At 37.6% G+C, this 27,845-nt stretch overlaps 1 protein-coding gene and 1 pseudogene across 5 annotated transcripts in view; one reads left to right on the forward strand and one right to left on the reverse strand.

The window, feature by feature from the left end:
• Nucleotides 1-27,845, reverse strand: part of KIT (KIT proto-oncogene, receptor tyrosine kinase) — a 78,491-nt gene that overhangs the window by 19,457 nt on the left and 31,189 nt on the right. For 3 of the 5 annotated variants that reach the window (XM_019740183.2, XM_019740181.2, XM_019740179.2), the window contains exons 2-7: nucleotides 24,681-24,950; nucleotides 21,486-21,767; nucleotides 20,104-20,240; nucleotides 15,884-16,055; nucleotides 11,844-12,033; nucleotides 9,641-9,756 (exon numbers count right to left, since the gene is read on the reverse strand). In XM_019740183.2, coding sequence (XP_019595742.2) covers nucleotides 9,641-9,756; nucleotides 11,844-12,033; nucleotides 15,884-16,055; nucleotides 20,104-20,240; nucleotides 21,486-21,767; nucleotides 24,681-24,950 — 1,167 coding nt within the window. The remainder of the gene's footprint in view (nucleotides 1-9,640; nucleotides 9,757-11,843; nucleotides 12,034-15,883; nucleotides 16,056-20,103; nucleotides 20,241-21,485; nucleotides 21,768-24,680; nucleotides 24,951-27,845) is intronic. The other 2 variants (XM_019740182.2, XM_019740180.2) reach the window with 1 other exon arrangement.
• On the forward strand, nucleotides 5,853-6,365 carry LOC109451670 (cytochrome c oxidase subunit 6B1; annotated as a pseudogene).

The raw sequence follows: 27,845 nt of genomic DNA on the forward strand, positions 1-27,845 counted from the left end.
CTTTTCACCACCATCAGGTCCACACAGAAAGCAAGAACAAAATGAATTTTAAAGAACACAACACAGATAACAAAGAGCTGGGGGGGTAGGGGTGGGGGCAGGACAGTTATACAAGTAACAGGGCAGGGAAGACGCAGTTTTTAGTACAGCTCCTTTCACCCCTAACCACCTCAACCAATTCCTGCTATAAACAAACGCACATTTATAATCAGCTAAGAACAGACTTAAGTCTCCAAATAATAAAAGACTAAACAAAGAGGAATCATAAGGATGAATTTATTTTTTATTGAGGTATAATTGACATATAACATTATACTAGTTTCCGGTGTACAGCATAATGATTCGATATTCGTATATACCGTGAAACGATCACCACAGTAAGTCTAGTGAACATCCATCACCACACAGTTACAAAACTTTTTTCCTGTGATGACAACTTTTAAGATCTACTCTCTTAGCCACTTTCAAATATGCAGTACAGTATTAACTAGAGTCACTATGCTGTACATTGCATCCCTGTGACTTATTTATTTTAGATCTGGAAGTGTATATCTTTTGTCCCCCACTTCATCCATTTGGCCCACCCTTCATCCCCCACCTCTGGCAACCACCAGTCTGTTCTCTGTACCTGTGAGTTCAATTTTCACTTTCAGATTCCATATGTAAGCAAAAGCATATGGTATTTGTCTTTCTCAGTCTGACTTATTTCACTTAGCATAATACCTGCTAGGTCCATCCATGGTGTTGCAAATAGTTAAGATTTTATCCTTTTTTATGGCCGAGTAATATTCCATTGTATACATGGACCACATTTTCTTTATCCATTTATCCATCAATGGACACTTAGGTTGTTTTAGGGATGAATTTGTTTTTCTGATGGTAGGTCTGGGGTTTAATGGCAATACAGCAATGCTTTGTGGCAATTTGTCACTATCCTGGTTTGGGTCTAAGTCAAATGTATATTCCTGCCAAAATACTGTTATAATAAGGGAAGTTAAATCTGTTAAAATAGGAGCATAAAAGAATTCAGATTAATTTTTAGTTACAAAAGACATATACTTTTTAAAAATCCCAAGAATAGATATTTTGAAAATATATTTTATTTTATACATTCTTAAAGGTAGCCAGAAACTGGTATATGGACACTTTAATAGAAGTTTGTTTATCAAGCAAAACAAAACTTCAACTATAGTCTCCTGTATCTAGCTATCATTCACAGAGTGTCTATCATTTAAAAAAAAAAAATCGTTCTCCTAAGGAAATGATGTTCTAAACTAGGGATAAGCAAACTTTTAATATAAAGGGTGAGACAGTAAATATTTTAGACTTTGTAGGCCATTGTACCACAAATGTAGCTACACACATGTGAACACATATGCATGTCTGTGTTCCAATAAGATTTTAATATGGACACTCAAATTTGAATTTTATTTTCATGTCTCACAAAATCTTCTGAGTTTTTTTTTTTTCAACCACTCCCCAAAAAATGATTCTTAGCTTATGGGCCATTCAAAAACAGGCTGCAGGCCGAATCTGACCCAAGGACTATAGTTTGACAACCTCTCTTCTAAACAGCCATCAAAAAGGTCTCCCAATTCCGAGATCAAGTTATAACAAACAAACAAACAAAATGATGAAACTACTTGGAGAGAGCATTCTTCAGCCAGAATCACCATGCTCAATTTGCAGAACCATGGCCGTGTGGCTCAGGCACAGGGAGGCGGGTGTATACACACATCACAGTGCAATCCTGCTGGCTGCCAAGGAGTGCAGGCATGTGATAAAATACTTTCCACTCTGTACAAGTAGTAAATTCATTTTGCCACATAATTCAGAAGTGGAGGAGAAGGGTTACTGACACAGTGTCCATGGAAAAATTATGTATCTATTCTTAGTTTTATTTAAATTTCCACTAAATTATAGGTGACCCTGTATACACGTGTAAGTGAAAGGGCTAGTTTGATGTAAAAACACATGTGGCTCAACTATAAAGACAATTTCCAGAGTACAAGTTCCACTAATGTAAAAGGGACTACTCATGCTGTTTTTAGAAAACTAGGTCCCAAATTCAGTGTCAATTTTAGCAGAAGTTTACATGGTTACATACCTACACCTGTTTCTCCTGTTTTCCACCATAAACATGAAAAAAAAAGGCCAGACCACACCAACAATGGACCTAGTGATCTCGACAAGTTACCTTGTTCTCTGACGGGCAGCATAGAAATAGATCCCCCAAATTAGCAACACACCCCACCAGACAAACTTTCTTATGAGACATGAAGGGAAAACAATACCAACACTTGGGGTGGGGTGGGGGTGCGAGGGAACGCATCTCTTTAGTTCAGTGTCACATTTCCTGAATTTTTCCAGAATAGATGAGAAGCAAATTCTACTCTAAAAATAGGTTGCCATGATATCCCTTTTTCTCCCAATTTAAATGTCTATAGCAATTCTTGCATCCACAGAGGAGGAGAGATATTAAAGTGTCACTTCAAAAACAACACTCATAACTCCCACGCAGTCTAAGAACAAAAACTCATTTCAAGTCAGGAAGAGAAAATAAAAACAGAGTTCAGACACTGTCAGATATTGCAAATGAGCAGGCATTACCTATAAAAACATTAATGTAAAAAGACAGGCAGCTATGTTTACAGAGATTAGGTACCACACTAAAAAGATCTGAAAATTATCCTTAATTTAGAACTGTCCTGAAAATCAGTACAGTGTAGCTTCCATGACACATGTTTAAGACATAGCAGCATGACAGATCTGACAGATGATAACCTTATTGACTTCCAGGCACTTAGATAAGGTCATTCACTTACGATTAAACAAGATAATTATAAACTTTAAATAATTGTCTGATGGATTGCTTTTAAAACAGTCACTTCATTTCAGAGTCCTGCCTCACACTCCACAATGTCTCAAAATTGCATCAGCCATGGGTTAAAGAAATCATGAACTATCCATGCAGTGATAACAAAATGACGTTGCAGAAGAGTATTTTATGACATGGAAAGATGCTCACAATGCATTTGTTGCTCAGCATCAGAACAGAAGGTTATGAAGCAACAGAATCTCATTTTTGTAAAAAAAAAAAAAAACACAAGATTTAAAAAATGGTCTGGAAGAATGTATAGCAAAGGATATATTAGCAATGGCAATCTATAAAATATAAATAAACTTAAAAGGTACCATTAAAATTGGCTTGATTCTTATTTTGCTTATTTATATTTTCTCGTTTTTCTATCCTTAACATAACATTTTTATAACAAGAAAAAATATTTTAATTTAAAAACACAAGTATACAAATGTTTGCACAAACCAATTACATTTCAGTTACTGTGGCGGTCTTACAACAAATTCTCAAAAGCAAGTAAATAAATCAGAAAGGAGTTCTATTTAGCATTAACTTTATTTAATGTTTAAGAATTCCAACAATTTAATACAGGGGTGGGTCTAATAGAATCTACCTAATAGGGGAGAGAAAAAAAAAAAACACACTAAAAAGCAAAGCCCCTCAAGCAAAACTCAATAGATAAGCGTGTTAGCAGTAAGTCTCTAACACAAGTGTGGTTTAGACACCCCAATGTTTGCATCTTTAAAAAATGGAGGTTACAGAAACATTTCCATCTTCCCAAAAGGTGAAGTTCTAGTAACTTTGCTCTCGTTTCATGAAAATCTCGAAAGGCACAGACCTAAGGCCTCAAAACTAAGCAGTCCTTGAAGGCAAGCCCACCATTATTATTTTACCCTGGGAAACGGTCCTGGAGACCTCCAGCCAGGTGGGTGGCCCAGATGGATGGCTGGCAGGCAGTCTGAAGCCATCTATCTACATGGCCAGCTAGAAAGGTCTGCCTTCACCTTTGGCCGATAGACTGGACACGCGCTTCATTTGCAGGGTGTTGCACTTATAGTGGCTTCTCTCTAGAAGAAGGACAGTTTAGCTATCCATAACTGGAAGTAACTATGACCAAAAATATATAAAAGGCAGCCCAGGTTTTGCAAATGCGGTCAAAGGGAAACTTTCTCATCAACAGGCCTCATTCTGGGTGATTTATTACTTGGACTGATTTGGCTATACTGTATGATCTATAAATAATCGCTCATACCAGACAGGATGTTAATTATATAAGGCAGTGATTTAGAAATAATACATTATTTAGCATTTCCTTAAATTGTTTCAACCCCCTGTTAACACTCTGCCATAAACAGGGTGAAACTGGTGACTTTTGAGAGTTCCTTTGGTACAGTGCTGCAGTTATCTGAACATCCAATGTAGCATAACATTACGTGCGTTCCGTGTAAACCCAACAACGAAAGGCGAGCCCTTTAGTTCTCTGTACCTTACCTGTCCTGCCCGCCTTCCTGTTACCACCACCTGAGTACCACAGCACTCTCACTGGACTGGTAGGTTTATCATTAAAGGGCAGATCTTTAAGATTGGCAAGAGACCTATTTCTGGGCCCTAGATATAATTTGCCAACAATTTTAAATTCAGAATACTGATCTGAAAATGCTACCGGATAATGTTTTGAAGTATCATTTTAGGTTACTGGCAAATCAAAACTACAATAAGATACCATCTCATACCTGTCAGAATGTCAATTATAAATCAACTAACAAGTGCTAGAGAGAATGTGGAGAAAAAGGGAGCCCCCGTGCATCGTTGTTGAGAATGTGAACTGGTGCAGCCGCTATAAACCACAGTATGGAGGTTCCTCAAACAAATTAAAAATAGCATTACCATATGACCCACTTCTGGGTATATATCCCAAGGAAACAAAACCATTATCTTGAAGAAGTATCTTCACTACTATGTTCAATGTAGCATTATTCACAGTAGTCAAGGTACGGAAATAACGTAAGTGTCCATCAACGGATAAATGGATCAAGAAAATGTGATGTGTACACAACAGAATATTATTCAGCCTTAAGAGTAGAAACTCCTGTCATTTGTGACAACATGGATGAACCTGGAGGGCATTATGCTAAGTAAAATATGCCAGGCGGAAAAAAAGACACATCACATGTTGTATGGTATCACTTATATGTGTAATCTTAAAAAAAAATAGTTGAACTCATAGACACAGAGTAGAAAAGTGGTTACCGGGGCTGGGGGTGGAAGTGGTGGGTAGGGAGAAGTTGAAAAAGGGGTACAAACTTTCAGTTATAAGATAAGTAAGGTCTGAGGATCTAATGTATAACATAGTACTTATAGTTGATAACACTGTAATATATAATTAAAATTTGCTAAGTGGGTGCATCTTAAATGTTCTCACCAAAAGACAACACAATAAAACAAAACTAAACAAAAATGGGTAAGTATGTGAGGTGATGAATGTGTTAATTAACTCTATGGGGGGAAATCCTTTCACAATGTAGTATATATATCAAATCATCAATCTTACAATTTTGTCAATTATACCTTAAGTAAGCTGAAAAATAGTTACTAGATCTTCTTGAAATTATTCCAGAGGCTTGAAAAACAAATGATTTATTATATCAATCATAATTTCTTACCAAAATTATGTAAATTATTTCAGGATTCACATGGGATATTTTAAATTATAAATAAAATTATAAAATATTTACATTACTAATTTATGTTTAGATTCACTATAAAATCTAAAATTTATTCCAGAAATATTGAGTGGAAAGGAAAAAGAGTCAAGTGGATAAATTAGGGTTAAAACATACATTTGGCCATTTATCTGTACCTGGGTGTGGTAAAAACCTTCTTGTGTGACATTTATTGTAACCAAAGAGACCATAGGTTTCTAAACAAGTATCAGAAGCTACCTATAGAATCTTGGTGATGTCACTTTTCTAACACCTCCAGGAATTTTGGAAACAGTAGTGCCTATTAAGAAAGTAGTTTGACCGTCTTAATTCCGCTTCCGGTCTGACGGAAGCGTCTTTGCTGAGGGTCCCATTGAGCTGGGAGCTGCTTCAGGGGCGTGTTTTAGGAGTCAGCAAATGGCAGAAGACATCAAGACCAAGATCAAGAATTACCAGCCTGCCCCTTTTGACAGTTGCTTTGCCAACCAGAACCAGACCAGGAACTGTTGGCAGAACTACTCGACTTCCACTGCTGTGAAAAGACAATGACTGCTAAAGGGGGTGATGTCTGTGTGTGCAAATGGTACCGGCGTGTGTACAAGTCCCTCTGCCCTGGATGTCAGCCTGGGAGGACCGCCGGGCAGAAGGCATGTTTCCTGGGAAGATCTAAACTGGCTCCACCCCACGTCTCCTCTGTCTTCCATCTTTCTCCCAAGGAGGTGAAGGGGAACCTGGGTACATCCCACACTGGGATCCTGCATTGTAGCTTAACTAACAATGAATACTTGTTGGAAAAGTGTAAAACAAAATAAGTACTTAAGATATAGTTTCTTAAGTTTTTTAGAACTTTATTTCTACCAATTTTGATCTGCAAGGGAAACAAATGGCCATTTTCACCAAAGGGTAGCAAACTTTTTTAGAATTAAGAATATGGTTTCTGTATACATCTTTGATAAGCAATGCAAGAGTAATTACAGTAATGTCAAGTTCAATGCAAAGAATCATTGATTTTTCTTTTTTTAAATAAAAACTCCCATCGGTTTCCACTGGAAGTTTTGCTCAAAAATGGCAAATGTTACAACCTGTGGCCATTGTAAACCACCTTTAATGTCACTGAACCAACTTAACAGACCCCTGTAAATTTTGGCTTGGTTAGAGAGGTTAAAAACAGTATTAAAATATTTTCAAGCTTTACATGTTGCAATTTGTCCTTTCACACAGACAGAACAGTTTTTTAAAAAACCTCCCACATAAGTGATTAAAACTAATTCTCTCTCTCTCAATCTCTCTCTCTTTCTCTCTCTCTCTCTACTCAAATTTACATGTAGAATTTTCAAAACAAATTGATTTTTCAGCCACCAAACATTTAACAATTCAAAAATCAAAGATTTTCATGAGCATTTCTAAAGGTGAATCTATTAAGCAATTATGCGTCAATGTCACTGAGTAAAAGTTGCCTGAATTTCTGCACTAACACTATGCAATTATTCTGATTTTTATTAACTTTAATTTTTGCAGAGTGCAATTTCTTTCATCCTTGGGGCTAAGCTTCTTTACAGAATGAACCACACAGATCTACATAAGTATTTGGCTCAGCTAAAATGTTATGTCAAAATGGACACAACTGCTCCAATTTTAAATTTTAAAACTATTTTTAGCTTCTGATTTTAAGTTTTAACATAAAAAAAATTCTTGCCCCATAATAGTGCTAACTAGAATTCTTTTTCAATTTCCTCCTCCCCCCACCCCGCAAAAAAAAATGAACACAGAAATTAGCTAAGTATGTCTGTGAAGAGCAATTGGGACATAATCCACCAGAGGCAAAAATGTTTTAAGTGTCACATAAAAATGCTACCTCTATCAAAGCATTTGGAGATCAAGAAATCCCATGTGTTAGGTGAGTGAAATAAATACCTTTAGTCAGTTTAGTGTTTGTAACAAATTGACATCAATAAAAAGACTTCCTGAAGAGCTTAACCTAAAAGGGCAGAGACTACACTACCCTCATCTGTTCGCCCAGTGGCATCTATTAGGAGCTCAGTAAATGCTGGGTGCAAGTCTGCAACCCAAGCTCCAGAATACAGATAAGGCTCCTGGATTAACACAAAATCTAGAAAGGATCATTTGGGAAAGTTAATGCTATTTCCTACCTAGTTTCAAACAGGCCTGAGTTCACCAGCGGAGGTACTTAATACTGATCCTGTCAGATTGGCAAATTGACCTTGCAAGTAAAATGGTAGCAATTTTGTCACCCAGATAAAAGTAAGGGTGACTTCAGAGACGTTTTTCTAAGGTCAGTGACTCATCACCAACTAGCACACCACATATTAGCAAATGGAAGCATGAAAAACGGAAAAAGAGGCAAATCTTAATGCCTATTTGGCCTTGAAGCCAAGGAAAGATATACAAAAGGTGCTAATTTTATAAAATTCCTGACTACTGAGCTTCTCAAAGTTAGGTCTGTGGAGTAGGTCACTTCCGTGATCTGCTGTCACTAGTCCACAGGAGGTTAAGTCCAGAAACTGGGAATAAGCATTTAGATGGAACAATTTGTTAGTAACTTTATATCTGCTGAGTCTTAAAAAAAATACCATCTTATAGTTTGTGTATCTCCGTTCTTTTTTACTTCACTTTCTAGTAACTGGTTGTTACTGTATTTTATAAGAAATATTGGTCCAGAATAAATTGCAAATTTCAAAAAAAACAAAAGGTCTTTTAGCATAGATAGTTTGAGAAACACCACACCAGAACACCCAAAATAAAGCTTTATGTGGACAGAGTATGTATAATATGGTTGCAAGGATGTTGATTTACCTGCAACTGTCTCTTAAGTTACTTGAGTATTAAAATTTTTCAGAAGCAGGTAATTGTGCCCATGTGCAATACACTAAGCTCCTCTGATTAACACCTGAATTAATCTAGAGATACCTGAAATGCAGGCTAATGAAATACCGTATAATCAAAACTGTCTCAAGGAACTGAGATATTAATTAATGTGATTCCCTTGGAAAAAGAAGAGTTTTGTGGTCAAACAAGTTTGGGATACACCCTCCATCCCACAGCCCCCTCCTGGGAAGGCACAACACACATCCTGAGAAGGCCTGTAGTTAAGGAAAGTGTTTAACTGCACAGACGTGACCCTCTTTTATCTAAATACTTATCTTGTTCAAGAAACTCAATTTTGAAAAAACTGGTATAGTCAAAAGGCTCCAGATCAGCAATCAAAAATATCCCAAGTATCACTTAGTAGCTGGTGATTGTCTTCATTTGTACATGGATCATGCTCCCCATCCCTCGTATCATTGAGCAGCAGCATCAGTGAGATGATAATGCAACATCACTTCATACAGCAAGTTAAGCTCCCTGTGGGCAAGGAATTGGCTCCCATCCTACCACCCGACACACACCCAGTGCTCAGGGGTGTGTTACTAACATAGTTACTAAGTTGTTCTCTAGGGACTATTCCAGGTTGTCTCCTCATCACCCCACAAACCCAGAAAGGCTAATTCCGATGGCCATCCTGTGGGCCACTGCCTTGGAATTCTGTCTTTGGAAGCCTCTCATCCTTGGGTCCTCTGGCTGATGTGGTGTGGCAGGCACCTACCACCCTTCCTTGGAAATGAAGGTAAGCCCCAGAGCAGAGCCAGGAGGAAGCCCTGCACGTGGCAAAATCCCCAGCTGGTAAGCATCATGACAAAAAAATCATGTCAGGGCTTGATGGCATCTCTTTCCCACCTAATACCATAAGCCAGCGCCTCTTCAACCTCTGGGTCCCCATTTTGACAATCAATAATAATGCATTTTCCCTCAAAGAACTATATTATTTTAAACTTCAAAGGCAGCACACAGAATTTGAGGAACATTTACAAGGTCCCGTGGTCAGTGAAATGTAGGACAAGGAATTGGTTTTCGTACACATTGTTCCAACCGCCAAACCACGGGATCTTGTAGGTCAAAATTATCATGAAATATTATTTACATAGTACACAATGAGCTCAGGTCTGCAGCTGTTACAAACATGACCAAAACTTAAAATAATAAAAAAATTAAAAGATAAGGAGTCATTTATTTTACTCACTGTTCACGTAAACATTAAACGTCACGGAAGAATTGACATCAGAATTGGACACTAGAAATGTGTAAACGCCTCCTTCAGTCCCTTTTAATCTGGTTAGATGAAGTTCAGTTACATATCTACAAAGAAATGACAATAAATCAATCACCTGTGGATGGCCTGCCTCAAGCTCATGTCTTTTTCAGTTTCTATCTGGAAATACATGCCTGTTTAGGGAAAACACAGCTCACTTAACTCAGTATGAATAAGCTCCATCTTAACACAAACCTACACATACGTATTTAATTTGGGACATGTGCCTGTCATGTGAGAATACAGAGTGGGAAAAGTCTTTCTTGGTATAAAGGCCACCTCACGGAGACTACAGCCTCTCCCTCCTCTTGTGCTGTCCTCAGAGCCACCTTCTCACCAGTGTCGTGAACGCACCTGCCCTGCTTTGCTTTAACAACACTGGCCTGGAAAAACCCCAGACTGGCAGACTGGCCCCATGCAGACACTGCAGGACTCTCACAGCAAGGTCAATATGGTTTCCCTCACCTTCCTTCTTCTTGCAACACTACAATCTCCTGGTTTTCCTCTTAACCCCTCTACTTCTTGAGTGTCCTTTGCAGTATTTGCTAATCGAGCTTCTGTTTCACTGCAGGACCGCCAGATGTGTCTGTGCAGACTGAGTACATGGGCCGTTGGGGGTGTTACTAACCTGGCCTGCGGTGTGGACAGCGTGCCCTCGACCCACAGGAGGTACACAGCCAACTCGACGTACACAATGGGGTGTTCAGGCCCCTGTCACAGGCTCTGCACAGGCTCTCCACTCTTGCACTGAACTACCTGCTATTTGTTTACACGTTCATGTTTTTACCTCTAGTCCAGACTTCTCTGGCCATGCCTTCTCTTCTGAGCTATTTTCATGCCACCATGCCCGTCAGTGGATGCAGCTAATAATGGCTCCCACCTTGCGCACTTAGACCTACTTGGAAGCTGACTGTCTGCCAGGTTTACAGCAAATGAGTGACTGACCATGGGGAGGGACAAGAGCTCAGCTCCAGAGCACCCTTGGGATCAGACTGTACCTCAGCTTCACCTCACCCACATCCTTTCTTTCCTCATTTCTCCTCCCCACCCTGGTCCTCCTCCACTCCCTGACAGGTCTCTTTCTCCCATAATGAACCCCTTGCCAGAGAACCTCTGCCCCAAGCTCTGCTTCTAGGGAACCTGACCTAGGATACCTCCTACCTGAACGTCTCTCAAGATGCCATGGTCAACCGCAAATTCAACAAACCGCAAATTCAACAAACCCCAAGTCCCACTCCTCTCCTCAAATGGTATCTATCACCTCTCACCTCTCACCGTGACTGACAGATCCAAACTCCTAAAGGGCATCTTCAGCTCTTCCCTCTCTCTCCTACCCCCTTAATCACAAAGTCTTGTTAAGGGGGTAGCCTGGTCACCTCCCAAATCCGTCCTCTTCCCTCCAACCCTTAGACCTTGGCCCAGGACAGCATCGGCTCTTACCCACATTCTCACAATAGCCAACAGCTCCTGGCTGGAAAAATAGAAACTCTATCCAGGCACTTACCTCTTATTGGCCGTTTGATTTGGGTCAAATTATTGAACTCTTCTACAGAAATGAGGGAAATAAGAGTGCCTACTCATAGGGTTTGTGAGGACTAAAATTGAATACACAAAGGGTACTTAGAACAGCACAAGGCAGGAAAAAAGTGCACACAGCTTATACATAGTGTTATTATTGCTACTATTTTTTTTTGTTATCAGTGTTTTGAAGATCAAATGAGAGGTCTAATGTAAAAGAGCTCAGGTTCACTGTCTGGCCCAAAGCTACTTAATGATTCTTAGTTTTCTTACAGTTAAAAAAAAAAAATGACTAAGTACACTAACTTTCCTCTTTCTCTGAAGAGATTTAATGTGTCTCTAGTACATGCCAGTCAGTGCTTTTGAAGCACCCTCAGAACTCTGGAAAGAACTATCTTCCATCTTACAAATGAGAAAACTGAGGCACTGACTTTTTTGGGGTGCCTGAAATACACAGCAAAATGAAATATTGGGAAGAAGACTCAGGAAGCGACCCCAAACTTCCTTCTATGCCAGGTATCCTCTCACACATTTATAGGTCACAGAAATAGGACCTGGAAAGCCAAGTGCAAGACGAGGAAAAGGTGTAATCCTTAGAGCAAGGCTCGTTTCTTACCTGATATTACTTTCATTCTCAGACTTGGGATAATTTTCCCATTTGTCAGTGAAGGTTTTGTTCATATATATCCACTGTTTGTGATCAGGTTTCGGATATGCCTCGTATTCAACGATCAAATCTACATTTTCTCCATCATTTACAAATATTGTAGTATTCGCCATAGGGAAGATATTAATGAATCCTTTATCTAATCACAACAGAATTAAACAGAAAGAAACCATTGTCCACAGCTACCCAGCAAAAAACACAAGTTCATCTTTGAATTACAAAGGTGATTGACTGAATTCAGTATGACTTGGCAATAACAAGAGAATTTAAACTCGCCATTTGACGTTTTATTTTGCTCTTCTAGAATCACTGTCATAATGTGAGAAAGGACACACATGAAATGTTTATTCTCCCATCTCTGTCTCTTAAACAACTCTCTTAAAGATCTATCACCATCTTATAAGTCTTCTATAAGTACTAGTCTTGATGTTTATTAGGTTAAAAACTATTTGGACTAAATAGTTAGCGCATACCCAGACTCAATGTAAGTGTATATGTGATAAGGAGGTGTCATAAATCAAGAAGGGAAAGAGAGCCTTTGATGTTCAATAAAAATGTTGAAAGAATGTTTTTTTAGTATTTTAAGTAAATTTGGGTCTTCTCATATTATATTAATATATCAGAGGTAAATCAAAGACAGTATTTTAACAATCAAACCATATCTTTAACTAAACAAGGAACCAACTCCTATAAAACTTCTATAAAGGGGGCAGATTTTTAGGCTTTTTTAGAAGCAACAGAAGAAAAAAATCATAAAAGACAAATCTGAATACGTAAACATTTTAAAATGACTATATAGTAAAATTAATTAAGGTAACAGGAAAAGAGGACATAAAAATATAGAAGAAAAGTATTGAAACTAGTAATTAAAATAAGGGAACACTTTTCACTAATTAAAAATATCAATACTTCAATAAAGCTGTTTCAAAAATAAAATATACTATCCTTTGGAAAAATAGCAAAACTAATTTGAAATAAACCCAATAATTTTGCAAGTGTAGCAAAGTGTCACACTGAATGACACATTGTAAATTGGCACAACTCTTAGAAAGCATCTAATAATGTAGATTTTTAAAAATTATTCTTCAATTTAAACCCTGTAATTTCCATTTGAGTGAGGTGGATAGCTACATACGAAAGTGCTATTTACACTAGTTATAATAATTTTAAAAGTGAGAAACTGGTTAAATAAAGTAGCCCTTAGAAATGATTATATAATAATAATAATATAAAAATATCTTGAAAAAGAACGTAAGTGCCAATATTATGTTTAGAGCCACCATTTATGGAATACTTACTATGTGGCAAGAAGTGCCCTAAGTACTTCAGCATACATTTTATTTAATAATTACAACAAATATTTAATCTTATAACAATTCTGGAATAGAAAGCTTATAACTCCAAATTTATAAATGAAAAAAAACAAACAAAAGTCCTAGAAAGCCATACACATGGCTACCCAATGGCAGAGCGTAGATTTTAATACAGGTGTATGAGAAGCCAAGGCTGACCTGTTCTTACTACAGCGTCTCTACATACTTTTAGAGAGAGACAGAAAGAGAAGGAAATTGTATATATAATTAAAACCCTGTTGCATTCAAAACTATAAATAATACACCAAATCTTTAAAATGGTTATGTCACGTTGGTGGGATTATGAAAGAGTTTTAATTTTATTTTTCTATTTTTTCAAATTTAAAAAAAAATAATTTTGAAATTTAAAATTATTATTTCTAGTGCTATTTGGTTAAATATATTGAAGTCCCACATGACATTGTCATGATAGTATTTACTGCCCTTTAAGTTTCCCATAGATTCAGAACAAAAAATGGAGTCTAACTCCCTTTGTACCAATTGAAAAAGGATTTTTCAAATGAGACTGGAAAACCATCCAAATGAAAATTGGATATGGACACCACCACCTTATTCTAATACCTGAATCATAAATGATAACCCCTGCCATTCTTTAAACTAATTTAGGTTAATTTTGAGGAAATAAATGTTTCACCTGAATGCTACATTAAATTTTCAGGTTTTCAAGGTTATAAATTCAAACCACACAATTGAAAATATTGCATGGAATTATTTCTCTCACAATCACCACTATTATATAAGATATTTGTCTTAAGTTCCCTCTGAGTTTGCTATAGTCCAGTTTGCTCAATATAGTTTTATGTCCTACAGTGGAATGAAGCTTCAAATTCATGAAGGATAAGAATTACCAGAATCAAAGAACTCCATCTGGGTTGTTATAATATAAAGTATGATTTTTTTCAAGTACTTCTGCATTAAGAAATTGGTTAGGCACTAATATTTAATCAAGTGCAAACACTATGCCAGGCACTTATATAAAATTTACTGCCTTTTCTCCTTCCCACAGTCTTGGGAGTTATAGACTGTGTTTCTCAGAAGAGAAAATGCAGGCAGAGTTAAAGTAGGGTACATTAAAAGCCAGGTGGCAGAGCCCCAGCTCCAAACCAGGTCGGGCCATCCTAAAGCCTTGTTCTCTCTATTACTCCACACTGTATCCAGATCTTACTCCCAGCCCCTAGAGAAATCACCTTTCTCTTGGTCCCTTCCTGTTCTTGTCCCATCACAACACACTCTCAAAACAATCCAAAACCAGATTCAGGTTTCTTGGCCACAACTCTTTCCAGTTATACTGTTATATTCTTGGAAATAGATGAGTGGATTTTTAAAATCTGATTACATATAACAATATGCTCAAAACATCCTTACTAATTGATTTCCGGAGCTGAAGCTGATATATCAACATGCTCCCTAATCAACTTAGCAAATTAGCACTTATGGAGTTTAATATTTTAAAAGCATAGCCATCTATTCAAATTAATAAACGGTTCATCATCACGTTTAGGGACTGAGCTGTACTCTTTCTCTGTGTTGACTCTATAATTGCAAGTAAGGTGTCTTTTTCATGTTCAGTCTGGTGAGATACTTTCCGTTACAACATGGGCCGAAATACCAAAATTATATGAAATTATTGTGGGACAAATCAGACCTCTAACATTGCTACAAAAATTACTGAAGAGATATGGGGGAAAGGAGAGCAATGAAAACAAATATGGCATTTTATTATTGCTCATGATGAAGAATTTCTCCACCCTAGAAGTACTTAATCAAAGTCAAGCATTAAGAATAGGGTTGCATTAAAAAGACAAGAAAACAGATTAAATTCACACAATACTCAAAAGACCAAAAAAATGTATACATGAAGTAATTTAAAATCATTATTTTCTGTAAATCAACAACAGCAGGTACTTCACAACACTCTGTTCTCTTTAAGTAGATGCTTGGAAAATAAATATTTGGGGAAATTTCTACAGTAGGGAAGAAAAGGCTAAACCCATGTGTCGTGTATACTAGATATGATGGGGTTAAGGGCACAAGCTACCATGTTCCAGTTTATGTTCTGTAGAACCAGTGACCCAGTTCCTGTAGACCCCATTCCTGAAGGTTCCTGCTACAGCCTGTAAGGTTGTACGATAAGGTGCAGTGGGGTGGGGAGGAGAAGCCTAATTCATCCCTTCCTGCTACACAGCAAGAACCATGAATGCTAAAACAATAAATCAAAAGGCTGAGGAGCCCCACCAAAAGATTCAGAGAATTACTTTAAGCTCTAAGCATTTGCGCTCCTCATTTTCAAACTCAAGTCACTTAGTAAGAACTAGAATTTTTTTAAAAGCTCGACTTACGTTTTGTTTGGTGGGGAGGGGAGGGTGAGTAGCACAGAAAATGAAAGGTTTGAACAACTTCAATTACAGCTTTCCACTTCCCTCTATTAAATTGGTAGAATTTGCTTTTGTGCTATAACTGGAAAAGGCTACAATGATAATTTTCATTCATTCATTCAGCGATAATAAAAATTTCTAAAATTCTGTTCAACATTCCATTTACATAAAAAGGAAACTATCTAGTAATTTCTTCTTGCACTACTGCCAGTAATTTACACATTCCCATAGAGATATTTACCTACTACTTCCAAGGTTGTTGTGACATTTGCTGATCCAAAAGTATTATTGGCATAACACATGAACACTCCAGAATCATTAACTCTTGCTGAGCTGATAGTCAACCTTTCCTGACGTACAAAACTGAAGTCACCTTGATGCCGGCTATTACTCGTTACCTGTGCTTTAGTCTGCTGGTTTCAGAAGGAGAGAAAAAATACCCAAAGATTACCATAAAATTTATATGCAGGATCTTTCCTGGATAAATTAAAAATAGCAGCAATTAACTTCTCCATATTAGCATTCATTATACACTACTTAAGAATAATAAAGCATCATGACAAGTCTGTCATTGGAACACTTCATAGTATTACAGGATTATATTGAAAGATAGTCATTATTAATGATGAGAAAAAACATGAAAATTCATTTCTTAATAACTATAGCATACATAATTCCAAATTCTCTGCAGTGCTAATATTTTTAAGTACCAAATTTTGAAAGTCACTATGTAAGAAATATTACAGAATACTGATATTTTATAATGAGTCAGCATACTTATGTCATATCTTATTTTGTTATATATTTTTTCTATTCTATATCCCAGTGATTGAAAGAAACACATTGCTAATAATAATGTTCTATATTATTAACATGTATATTATTTTATGAATAAAAAGAGAATCACAAGTTAGTCTAAAACTAACTTGGAAATTCATCCTAAAGTTTTTATCCAGTTTTGGCAACTATTAAAGGGAGTTCCAAGATACATATAAAAACAAGCCCAAATTATTTAAGCAGGAGCTGAAGAGAAAAGATTGTGAATCTACTCTTGTGATATCACCATCTCACTTATTCGTCTGCAGAAAGACATGGAGAAATTTCTTGTATGGAAAATGTCATGGAAAAAAAACCATAATATAAACTATAGCCACTCTCTGAAAAAATTAAAAGGAATAGCATATAGCTTTCTACATCTTCCAAATTTTCTGAAATGTGACACATTCCTATTACAATGAAGAGAAAAGCAACGAAAAAAGGAAAGTAAACAGGATCTAATGTTGACATGGACCAAGATCAAGGTGATTCGTTGGCCAGGCCATGGTGAACTTATTAGCATTAGACCATTCTGACAGTATGGTAACTCACAACAACCCTTCTGGAAAGCAACTTGGCAGTATGTTCATACCCCTGATCAACTCCAGCAAATTTACATCAAGGAAATAACTCAACAAAAAAACAAAAGCTCTAAGATGTTTACAGCAGTGAAAGCTTGGAGATGACCTAAATGTATACCAGGTATCAAAATAACAAATATGTGAAAACAAGAAAATGTTTAAACTATTTAAAAAGGATAAATTGAGTGTAACTTAAAACTGCAGCATGGGGACAGAGAATAAAATATATGACAAAAAAAGGCAACCAATATAGCATTTATAAGGACTAACACACATATGACTACTGAGCACTTGAAATGCAATACTCTGAATTGAATTGTGTCAAAAATATAAAATACGTCCCAAATTTTAAGACTTAATATGAAAAAAATAATGTAAAATGTTCCATTAATAATTTTATGCCAGCTACATGATAAAATAATATTTTTGATATATTGAGTCAAATAAAATATACTATCACAATGAATTTTACTTTTTTTACTCTTTGTCATGTGCCTGTTGGAAAATTTAAAATTACACAAGAGGCTCGTATTTTATTTCCATTGCACAGTACTGTTATATACAATGGTGGGATTATACCTATTTCTCTTTTTTTCTCATGTTGTTATATTTTTGGAAAAATTTTACATTAAAAATAAAGGCTGACTGCCAAAGTTAAATGTTTCAAAATAAAAAGAAGAGAAACCTGCTTTCTGTTAACTGTGAGATCTTGGGCAAGTCAAGGGTACCACTAGTCTTTTGTTTCTAAAAGGCAATGAGAGAACAAAGATCTTCAAAGGCCTCTCCAGTTTGGAGCACTATGTAGATTTAAAGATACCCTTCTAAAAGATTCTTCTAATAATTGATAGACATCTGCCATTTCACTGCCTAAGATCAATTGTTAAGAAAATGCAATAGTGAGGTGAAATGACAGTTTCTATAGCTTTTCCCAGGCCATCATGGCACAGACACTTTTCCTCTGCAAAGGCAGAGCGACAGTGGACAGATAACATACCATATTCTATATTTAAGGTATCTCCCTTCTAGTTCTTGCCCAAGAGTCTACAATAGGGAGCTAAACAGGAACACTGAAATGCCAGTGGAAGGAATAGCTTGGTCATAAATGATGCAATATCAACACCTAAACCCAAAGACAATAATTTAGGATAGTGTCAAAGGTCATAATCAAAAGCAAGTAAAATGTGATGGTTTAAAAGCATTAGAAAAGCTAACCAAGATTCACAAGTATTGAATAAACGCCAAGACTCCCTTATGTTTTAAAACTAGCAATTGCAAAAACTCTAAAACAGTCAATTTATCCTAAATTTCATTGTGAGTTAAACTTATTCTACATGGTCAGAATCAACTATGGATTTTTAAGATAACTTGATAATGCTAACAGTGCTAAGTATTCCAAATTAAGCCAAAGGATAGCAATAAAAGATTCATGGATGAACCTTGGCACAGAGCCATAAGCCCCATCTGGAAGTCACACATTACATACTGTTTGCACGTGATTTGGTTTTCCTTAACCCTTGGAGGTGCACACGGGGATTTCCCCAAAGAGCTCCCCACACTGAAGGCTTATCTACCAGTGCCAGTGGATTAATTGGGAATGGCATGTAGGGCCTCCTGGGGGAAATGGTTCAGAACAAAACTGCCTGGGGCAATTTAATTTCTCATCTCAAAAAGGCTAATTTTCAAGTTATATAGAGGCTCAAGTACACACACTGTCTAAACTGTTCTCTCATCTGAAATTAAGGATTATAGTAAATCAGTTAGTATGGGATTGTGTTGTAAGGTTAGTCAAAAATCCATATATAAGCCTTTGTTTACTATTAAATTATATGATATGGAAACTAAAACTTGTTTCTCTGAGCCATTGGTTTGCAAAAATAAGTCTACAGGACAATCCATTCTCCTAAGCAACGGCAGGCTTCATTTAGCAAGGTATCATCCATCACAGGACTATATGAATACCATCATAATGCTTTGCATTATGCTAATCACCATGGTTACTTGTTTAGCAAAGAATTCTTTAAACAAGCATGAAGTTGCCATTGTTGAATATAGGGCATGAGGAGGAAAAAGAGGAGGAGAGAAAAATATAGCATTTCTTTTTTCCAATGTAATGCACACATGTGTACTGAAGAAAAACCACCATTGATAGCTTATTAACTAGATGGCCTAGATTATTCATACATAAATTATTGAAAATTCAGTCAATGGAAATTTTAAAGCAACATATTAGGGAAATTGGACATTTTAAAGACCTTGGCTATTATTAAGAGTAAAGAGAAAAAAAACCCTTCAACTAAAACTGGCTAAAAAATTATTTTTTTAAGATATGCCTAACATAGTAATCTGACATATAGTAGACATGCAATATGCCTTTGTTAAACGAATGAGAACCTAAACATGTCCAAATGTTTTGGATTAAAGATAACCATTTTATTAACAGCCACTAAAACAAATAGAAAACCATTAGCAATTTGATCGCAGGTAACCAGTCTCCAAGGAGGAAATCAGATCCATACAAAAAGAAACCCCCTTCTCAAATGGAAAGGCCACTTTGTGGGGGAGGGAAGAACTTGCTGGTTAATATCTAAGACCATTTATTCTTTTTAAATATGGAAGGAAAAAATTGGCAACTCTTCCCAATCTTTTAAATAACCTGGCCTGAAGAGTACTGATAATAGCTTTAAAAAAACAAGATATTTGTGAAGTTAACCGTTACTTGTTTTGTTTTGTTTTTAATTTTCCTACTAAAGTCATTCAAAACAAACAGCCTGAAGTGATGACTTGAGCCTGGAGTTCTCTCTTCGATTTTCTCAAAATAAATTTACAAAATGACATTTGCTTGTTACCAATAGTGAGTGTACACGTCTACATATGGTGTTATGAAAGGGGAAAATATGCATCTCGACACACTCCCAGACAGTTCCACCTCAGACAGACACACCAGCTGAGCCATCCCCCCAGGACAATTAATAGACTTAAAAAAAAAAAAAAAAAAAAAACCCTGAAAATCTCCCACATAGAGAGAACAATACATGGAGAAAAATGAAAGAAACAATTCACTTACCTGGCTGTTTTCCTTTATCCACATTGAGTACACGGAACTAGATACATCTTTTATTAAGCATGTCACTGTAAATTCCTCTCCTTCTCTAAGAAGGTAGCTTGCTTTGGACACAGACACAACTGGTACAGCTCTGATGGCTAGAATAAAAAGAAATGTGGCCCTCAAATAATTTGTTCTATTATAGCATGACATTTTAACTTACCATCTTTCCTCAAATGTGCACACAGCTTATTTTGTCATCTTTTAAGTAAAATATAAAGTATGGCACTAACTGATCTGTATTACATATCTGAAGACATCAGCAATTAAACCATGCGTTCTTCAAGTAAATTCATTAATACTGAGTGAAAAAGACAGGAACGTCCTCTTTAGATTACAGAGCTCCTGGACAATGAAGCCCTGGCATACCTAGTGAAGTGGCATTAATCTTTACCTCTCATAACCTTGATCACATTCATGAGGATGTGATCTACAACTAATTATATTCTTTTTACCAAAGTCATCTTGCCCAGGCGCTGTAAAAATAGTATCTTCCTTGTTTCTCAAAATCCCAGGCCTTCAATAATCAAATTTCCCTTAATTCCAATGAGCATACTTTTCAAGAGCCTTAATAAAAGCTCTTCACTAGCTGAATGCCAACTGGGATGGAATGAGATGATCTCTGAGCTACAAAATCTACATATCTTCCTGCTACCAAAATAGAATGCCACAATAACAAGGTCCACAGTCAGTTGGTACTTTCCTCCTCTGATTGTGACTAGTTGGAGAATGTGTTAAAATAGCTTGAGGAGAACGCCGACTCACAGATCAATAGTACATCAAGGAGTGAATAATCTGTATGCTAATCTTTTCAAACAGTGTAACTATAGCTTCTCAACGGGTTTCTCCTGGAAGGAACACTTAGTGCAATTTTTATGAATCTTCGGGGTGTCCTAGAGTCAGTAGGTTGAATCACTGTCCCCAGTCCAGTCTAAATGATAATCTATGGCAGACACACCCAGCTGGAGGTAGTCATGGCTGGTCCCATGGGGTTGAGACTGTAAGTAGGATCAAATATATGGTGATGGAAGAAGAACTGACTCTGGGTGGTGAACACAGAATGGGATTTATAGATGATGTAATACAGAATTGTACACCTGAAATCTATGTAATTTTACTAACAATTGTCACCCCAATAAATCTAAAAAATAAATTAAAAAAAAAAAAAGAATTCACAAGCAACCCACATTGTTTTGAAGCTGGGGGAGGTAGGGGTGTGGGGGGTGTCCTGAGGAGCCAGCTGCCTGATTGACTATCTTAAGGTGGACCAGTGAGAAGACAGAAGTTGTCTTTAGATCAATAGATGCTCCAACTCCCAGAAGAAAGTAAGAAAGGGCCCATACCTGCCCTCACTTTCAGGGTGAATTTCTTCGACAGCACCGACTTGCCCTTCTTGTATGCAGAGCAGTGCAGGCAGAGGCGATGATACTCCCGCTTCACGTTTCTGATCGTGATGCCGGCCTTGGGATCCGCCACAAAGGTCAAATCCTTGGGAAGAGGCTTCCCCTCGCACCCCGTGAGGGAGTAATCAGTCACGTCTGGGTCGGTCAGCGGGCAGCGGACCAGTGCATCGTTGCCTTCTTTCCCATATAGGGGAAGGTCAATGAGAAAAAGCTTTGCAGGATCTAGAGCATATTAAAAATCAGCAGTTAGAATGGCTGGTCACAGGCACTGAAAACAGTTTTAAAAGATCGAAAATGTTACCCTTCATGACAATTCCTTGTGGTTCAGATGGATGTTGACTTTTATTCTTTGCAAGCAAAAGTAGAATTTATGCAAATAATATTTACATGTAAGTTAACATTTATTAAACATTTTCCAGGTGTCAGGCACTCAGCTGGGTTCATTATACCCTTTATTTCATTTGCCCCCTCAAAACACCCCTATGTGATGGCCACTATCATTATCCCCATTTTATAGATGAAGGAACTAAAGTCTCAACAAAGTGACTCTCCTAAAGTGACGTGGCCCAGAAATGGCTGGGCAGAACTCAAACCCTAGTCTGACTGATACCATAATTGAGCTCTTAAAACTGAGAATATTTTGTTACAACCATGACTCATTTTCTGCAACAGGTTAATATTTCAAGGAGCAAGGGACAAGAATAAGCCATCTGATGATATCTATTAGGGTCAGGGGAAGGTGTCCTTCCGCTTACCCCTCTGGGTGGGACCTTTCCAGAGTTCCCAGTCTCCAGGCTCTTTCAGCTTCTGAATTGAATCTAGAAAACTATCAGCTGGGCACTCAGTACAAATAACGTGTGGGCCTCACTCTATTCAAATTCTTTGAAAGTTATATTTAAATATAACTTCTAGAAGTCAAATAATTTCAAATGCACAAGAAGAGCTTATGAGTTTCAGGAATGCTGTGGCAAATACTTTCTCATCTAAACCAGGACCCGTGTGAGTGAAAGGGGGTGTTATTAATAATTATGCCAGGATGCCAGGGGCGTACTGGGAAAGCCTCAGGCAGACTGGGACCCCATAGAAGCAAAGACAAACCTCATTCTGTATACACAATATGCTGCTACCCTCTGCTGTGTAAAGATAATACAGATACATAGTTGGGCCAACAGGTTCCATTTTAAAAAAAAAATTTAATTGTCCTTTCCATCTGGAAATTAGGTGTTCCACAAAAATCAGTTTAATATAATCGACATATACTTCTTACCATTTAGTTTTGACCAATTTTGAAAAACAGTTTTCCAAAATGAATCATGTACCTCCCAGCCTTACATTTATTCTGTGAATAAATTACTTCATGATGGGTGAACTATGGTCCAAGGCCAGAGTTGGTTATTTTTCCATCTACTCTTTCTCAGTTGCTTAAGTCTGTCTCCTACAACAATGTACCAATTTCCTTCATTGCTGTAACATAGATTATGTAAGTATCCACCATCTTAAATCAATAATAATGAAGTATAGTTCTAAGTTACTGAGGATGACTTCCCCATAAAGAAAATGAGTGACCTCTATGAGACTGATTTGACTCATTGACAGTTTCCCTCATTTAATCAGTCTTCTACCCATCCTATCAATAAACCAACTGATACTTATTACCACCTGGAAATTACAGAGTACCTTTGAATGTCAAAGAACCACCCACAGGTTGGTTCAACAATGATGGAACCATGCCCAGAAGCTAAGCTGTGGCCTAGCAATGTTTATCTCTTTCAACGACCACACTAGGAAAGGACTACGGACAAACTAAGGAGAGGCAGAGTCAATTTCATGGCAACCATTATAGAGAACATATGAGTCAACTTTATTAACCCTTACAGTGCTGGGATTTGCACAATTCTGTCTTCCTAATAACAATTACGTAGAGAAGACAAAACAGATGATCTTATCCAAATGTTGCATTGAGGAACCGAGACTCTTGAGGTTGCTCAGATCTACAAGTTGGGATACATTCTTCATTATTCTTCCACAATACCATGGATGAGGCCTCCTAGTCAGGCCTGTTTCAATGATAGCCCCAGTCAAGGTACAAACCCAGGACTAGAACTGGGCCTCTACTTCTCCTACCGTGTTTCTCTGAAAATAAGACCTAGCTGGACCATCAGTTCTAATGCATCTTTTGGAACAAAAATTAATATAAGACCCGGTATGTTATGTTATGTTATGTTATGTTATGTTATGTTATGTTATGTTATGTTATGTTATGTTATGTTATGTTATGTTATGTTATGTTATGTTATGTTATGTTATGTTATATAAGACAGGGTCTTATATTATAGTAAAATAAGACCCGGTCCTATATTCATTTTTGCTCCAAAAGACGCATTAGAGCTGATGGTCCGTCGAGGTCTTATTTCGGGGAAACACGTTATAACCTGCAATGTCTCTCTTAGCTTCAAGTACTTCAGTTCTTACATCAACAAAAAGGTTCTCCTCCCCAACCCCACCCAACCCTGGCCCAGCAAACCTCCTCTTGACAAAGACATTAAAAAAACACACAGATGAATCACTGAATTTATCACAGGAAATGAGGTCTAGAAATACAACTATCATATTTTCCTAAGAGGTCACAATTTTTTTAAATGAACCAACTGACATCTATCAAGAACCTAGGAAGGACACAGGACACTTTGCTGACTGAGTTATTTTTCTGAGTTTACTCCCTAAAAGTGGGTCAATTCTTTTGAAGTGTTGGTCTGTTTGGGTCTTTCGAGACCGTCAGCTCCCTGAAGCATTTTTACTGAGTGGGAGTATCTGAGATCTCAAGGCATTAAAATGCAACCTTCCCGAAGGACCTAATTTATTCTCAGGGTTTACTCAGCACCAGAACAAATGGGGGAACAATATTGTAATCTCATTAGGAACCACATCACAGCCTTGCAGACCTTCAGCTAGAATCATACCCAAAGCCACTATGTATCAAAAGATGGAGAAACTAACAAAGAAAATGTTGCTTTAGGCTTTCTAGACCCAGCCAGTAATATTTTACCTATGGCTTAGTCATCTATACATCACCCATAAATAAGAACACGATATTAAGTTCTCTAACGCACAGCATCAAAGAAAGTGAACATTTACCTCTAACAAACACATAAATGGAACTGCTTAAGCCGCCCTTATTGGTGCACGTGTAATTGCCTGTATTGGTGGCCTCTGCTTTCTCCATGATCCATTCATTGTGCGTTTTCTCACTCAATTGACCCAGGGTCTCAAAAGTCCATTTGACAAATCCTGGATCGGTGCATAACAGCCTAATCTCATCGCCAACACTGACTATTAACTCTGATGTTGCTGGCTCGATGGACGGTGGAGACAGTTCCCCTGGACTCACAGATGGTTGAGAAGAGCCTGCCAAGAAAAATGAGAATCGTGTTGAGTATGATCTTTTTCCTTGGCGAAATAAAGCCTCTATTCCAATATTGATTTCCATCGGCTGTGTACTCTACAATAAAAATAGGACAAAGCCATCTGCTATTTATAGTTAGAAAGAGTTCTGTTTAAAGTTTCTTACGTTCATCTACAAAATTAAGTTATTTTCTGCAACCCTCAATTAATCCTGAGGGTCACACTTGGTGTGCAAGCCAAGACTGCTGGACCCATGGCCTTCTCTGGGTTAAACATACAGCTGGGTCAAGTTTCCTTTCTGAACATGGGACATTGCAACAGTACTTATATGCTGACACCGGGCTTACAAACAACAAAAACAAAATTTTACACCAAAAACAAAAAACAAACAAAACAAAAAACAACTCTTGGCCTGTCACTCTTTTGGCAACATGTACATGACCATGGCATAGCTTGGCTTTTTCTTAAAGCTTTGTGAATTCAGTTATTTCTATGCAGTTCTCTTTATACAGTGATATTCATCAAAAGGAGAAGTATTTATGAGTTTCAAACAATGAGACAGAAAATGAAAATTGCATTTTAAAGATCAGACCACAAGACATTTCATGGCATATGTTGGGTTGCAGCCTGATCAGCGTAATGCCAGACAGGTTTCCTAGGCAGGAAACTAGGTTAAAGATGCAAACTTCAGACTCTGAATATGAAACTTGAACCTCAGAAAATCCACAGCACCCAATTCACTCATTCACTCATGTATCTATTGCATGAATGCAAACATCTGTTCGTTAATTAGGACCTTCCTTATGATATGTAAAAGCATCATTGAAGGTGCTAGGGGAAAGTCCATGTAAGTATGACACACGGTACTCACACATGATCCTTACTCCAGAGCTTCAAAAACACACTGCCGAAGTGTCAGAATCAGTGGACAATAACTACAAGATCTCGATGTAAGCCGAAGAAAAAGTTAGAGATGGGCTGGATCTGGACAATATCAGAAGACGCAGAAGAGAAGACAGAATGAGAACAGAGTTGGTACACAAGGCGTTGAGAGCTTTGCAGAAACCATCCTGGACGGAAATAAGGTTCCCTTGTGGAGACCATGAGAGGTAAGACTAAGGAGGCAAAGCAGGATGAAACCGGATCATCCAGAGCCCTGCACATCTGGTATCATTACACAGAATGTACCACAGAGACCATGTAGAGTCAGTAGGAAAGTGACATGCCACAATGACATACCAATCATCAGCTAGATTCAAGGAGCTCGGTGAAAAGCTTCCGTCCTCAGGGAGGCAAAAGCAATAAGAACTAGTATAAGGATTTGAGACTAAAGAAGATGATGCAACATAATGTCAAAGGAAAAACACATTAATGTGATAGGTTATAGTGCAATCAAAAATATAAAAGGTTGACTCATGAATGATCTAGGTAAAGAACAGAGAAGAAAAGGACCCCGGCTGAGGTGGGCTGGGGCAAGAGGCACATAGAATTCCCTGGGGGACTTTCAATCACTTTTGCAGGTTCCTGGAAGAAATGGCTCATGTGCACAGCATGTGTGCCCCCTCCACACACAAGCAAGGTTGGAGACAAGAACCGACTTGAGCTGAAGGAGGAGTAAAAGCCATCAATCCAGGTGGAGAAAGGGGCTGGTAGGAGGCACAGGCAGTAAGAGGAAGCCTTACCAGGAAACTGTCTGCAAGTTCAGGATGGTTGGGGGCGGGGAGGAACGAACATATGTTCAGAAAAAACCTGGGACAAGAGAGGCAGTAGATGCACTTCTCACTTTGCCACCTGAAATTCAGATGGTGGAGGCAGAGCGATAATGTGTTAAGTTAAAAGACTGGGGTCAGATAATCAAGGGGAAGGGTTTGTGGAAAAAAGAACACACTGACTACCAATCTTGGAGAGCTCGTCAGTTAAGAAGGTGTAGAATAGAGTCAGGAGAGACTTAAAAAAAAAAAAAGGACCACCACCAGAAAGGAAGAGGAGAGGCTAACGATGCAAGGAAGACAACAGATCAGAGGTTTCAAAGAGAAGGTGGTTGGTCCTAGGCAGATGCTGAGTAAGATCCAAGGGAAGGAACAAAAGACCCCAAATTTGGTTACAGAGAGACCACAGGAAATCCAAGAGTGCAATTTCAGTTGAGTGGGAATTTCTGTTTGCTCCAAAGTTAAAGGCTTGCAAGTATAGACCTCTCTCCTTGGAGAGCTATGGCAGGAGAAGGCAGAGAAATAGATCTGTAGTCAAACAAGGTGAGAAGTTAAAGAAACTATGAAACCTCCTGACATTTGATTTAGAGAGTCTGTGGAAACGGACAGACAGATATGCTCTAAAGAAGGGCTGCAATTGTCCCCTGCAGGTGTATATAGATGACCAGTCTCAATTCCAGTTTGTTATCTAGACAAGTATTTATTTCATCTGGACATCTTTCAACCACGGCATCAATTGTCTCTTCATGTCACGCAAAGTAAACCTCAGATCAGAAGATATTCAGCAGCCTTCTTTGATGGAAGATAACAATAAGGTCGATTATAATTAGGAAAAGTTATTAAGCACCAACAACATGAGAAGTGCTATAGACGAGACTATTTGTGCCCAGTAGGCTCAGCATCTACATGCAGCAGCCAGAATATGGAAATTAAATGACTGGGATTATTTTGAAAGGTATACAGAATGTTAACTAATGAAAATGGGCACAGCAATAGATAAGACACTATTATTTCAATTATTTAATCCCCTTGAAAATGGGAGAACTTCCCAGTGAATATGACTGATACTGACAGTAAATTCAATCCAAAAATTCTTAAAGAATTTATACTACAATATTTCAATCAATTCATTTTTCTCAAGAGTGGATCTTAACGCAGCATATAGATATTGCAATCTAGGAGAAGAAAT

Source organism: Rhinolophus sinicus, linkage group LG02 (assembly GCF_036562045.2).
Source record: "Rhinolophus sinicus isolate RSC01 linkage group LG02, ASM3656204v1, whole genome shotgun sequence".
NCBI classification, from domain to species: domain Eukaryota; kingdom Metazoa; phylum Chordata; class Mammalia; order Chiroptera; family Rhinolophidae; genus Rhinolophus; species Rhinolophus sinicus.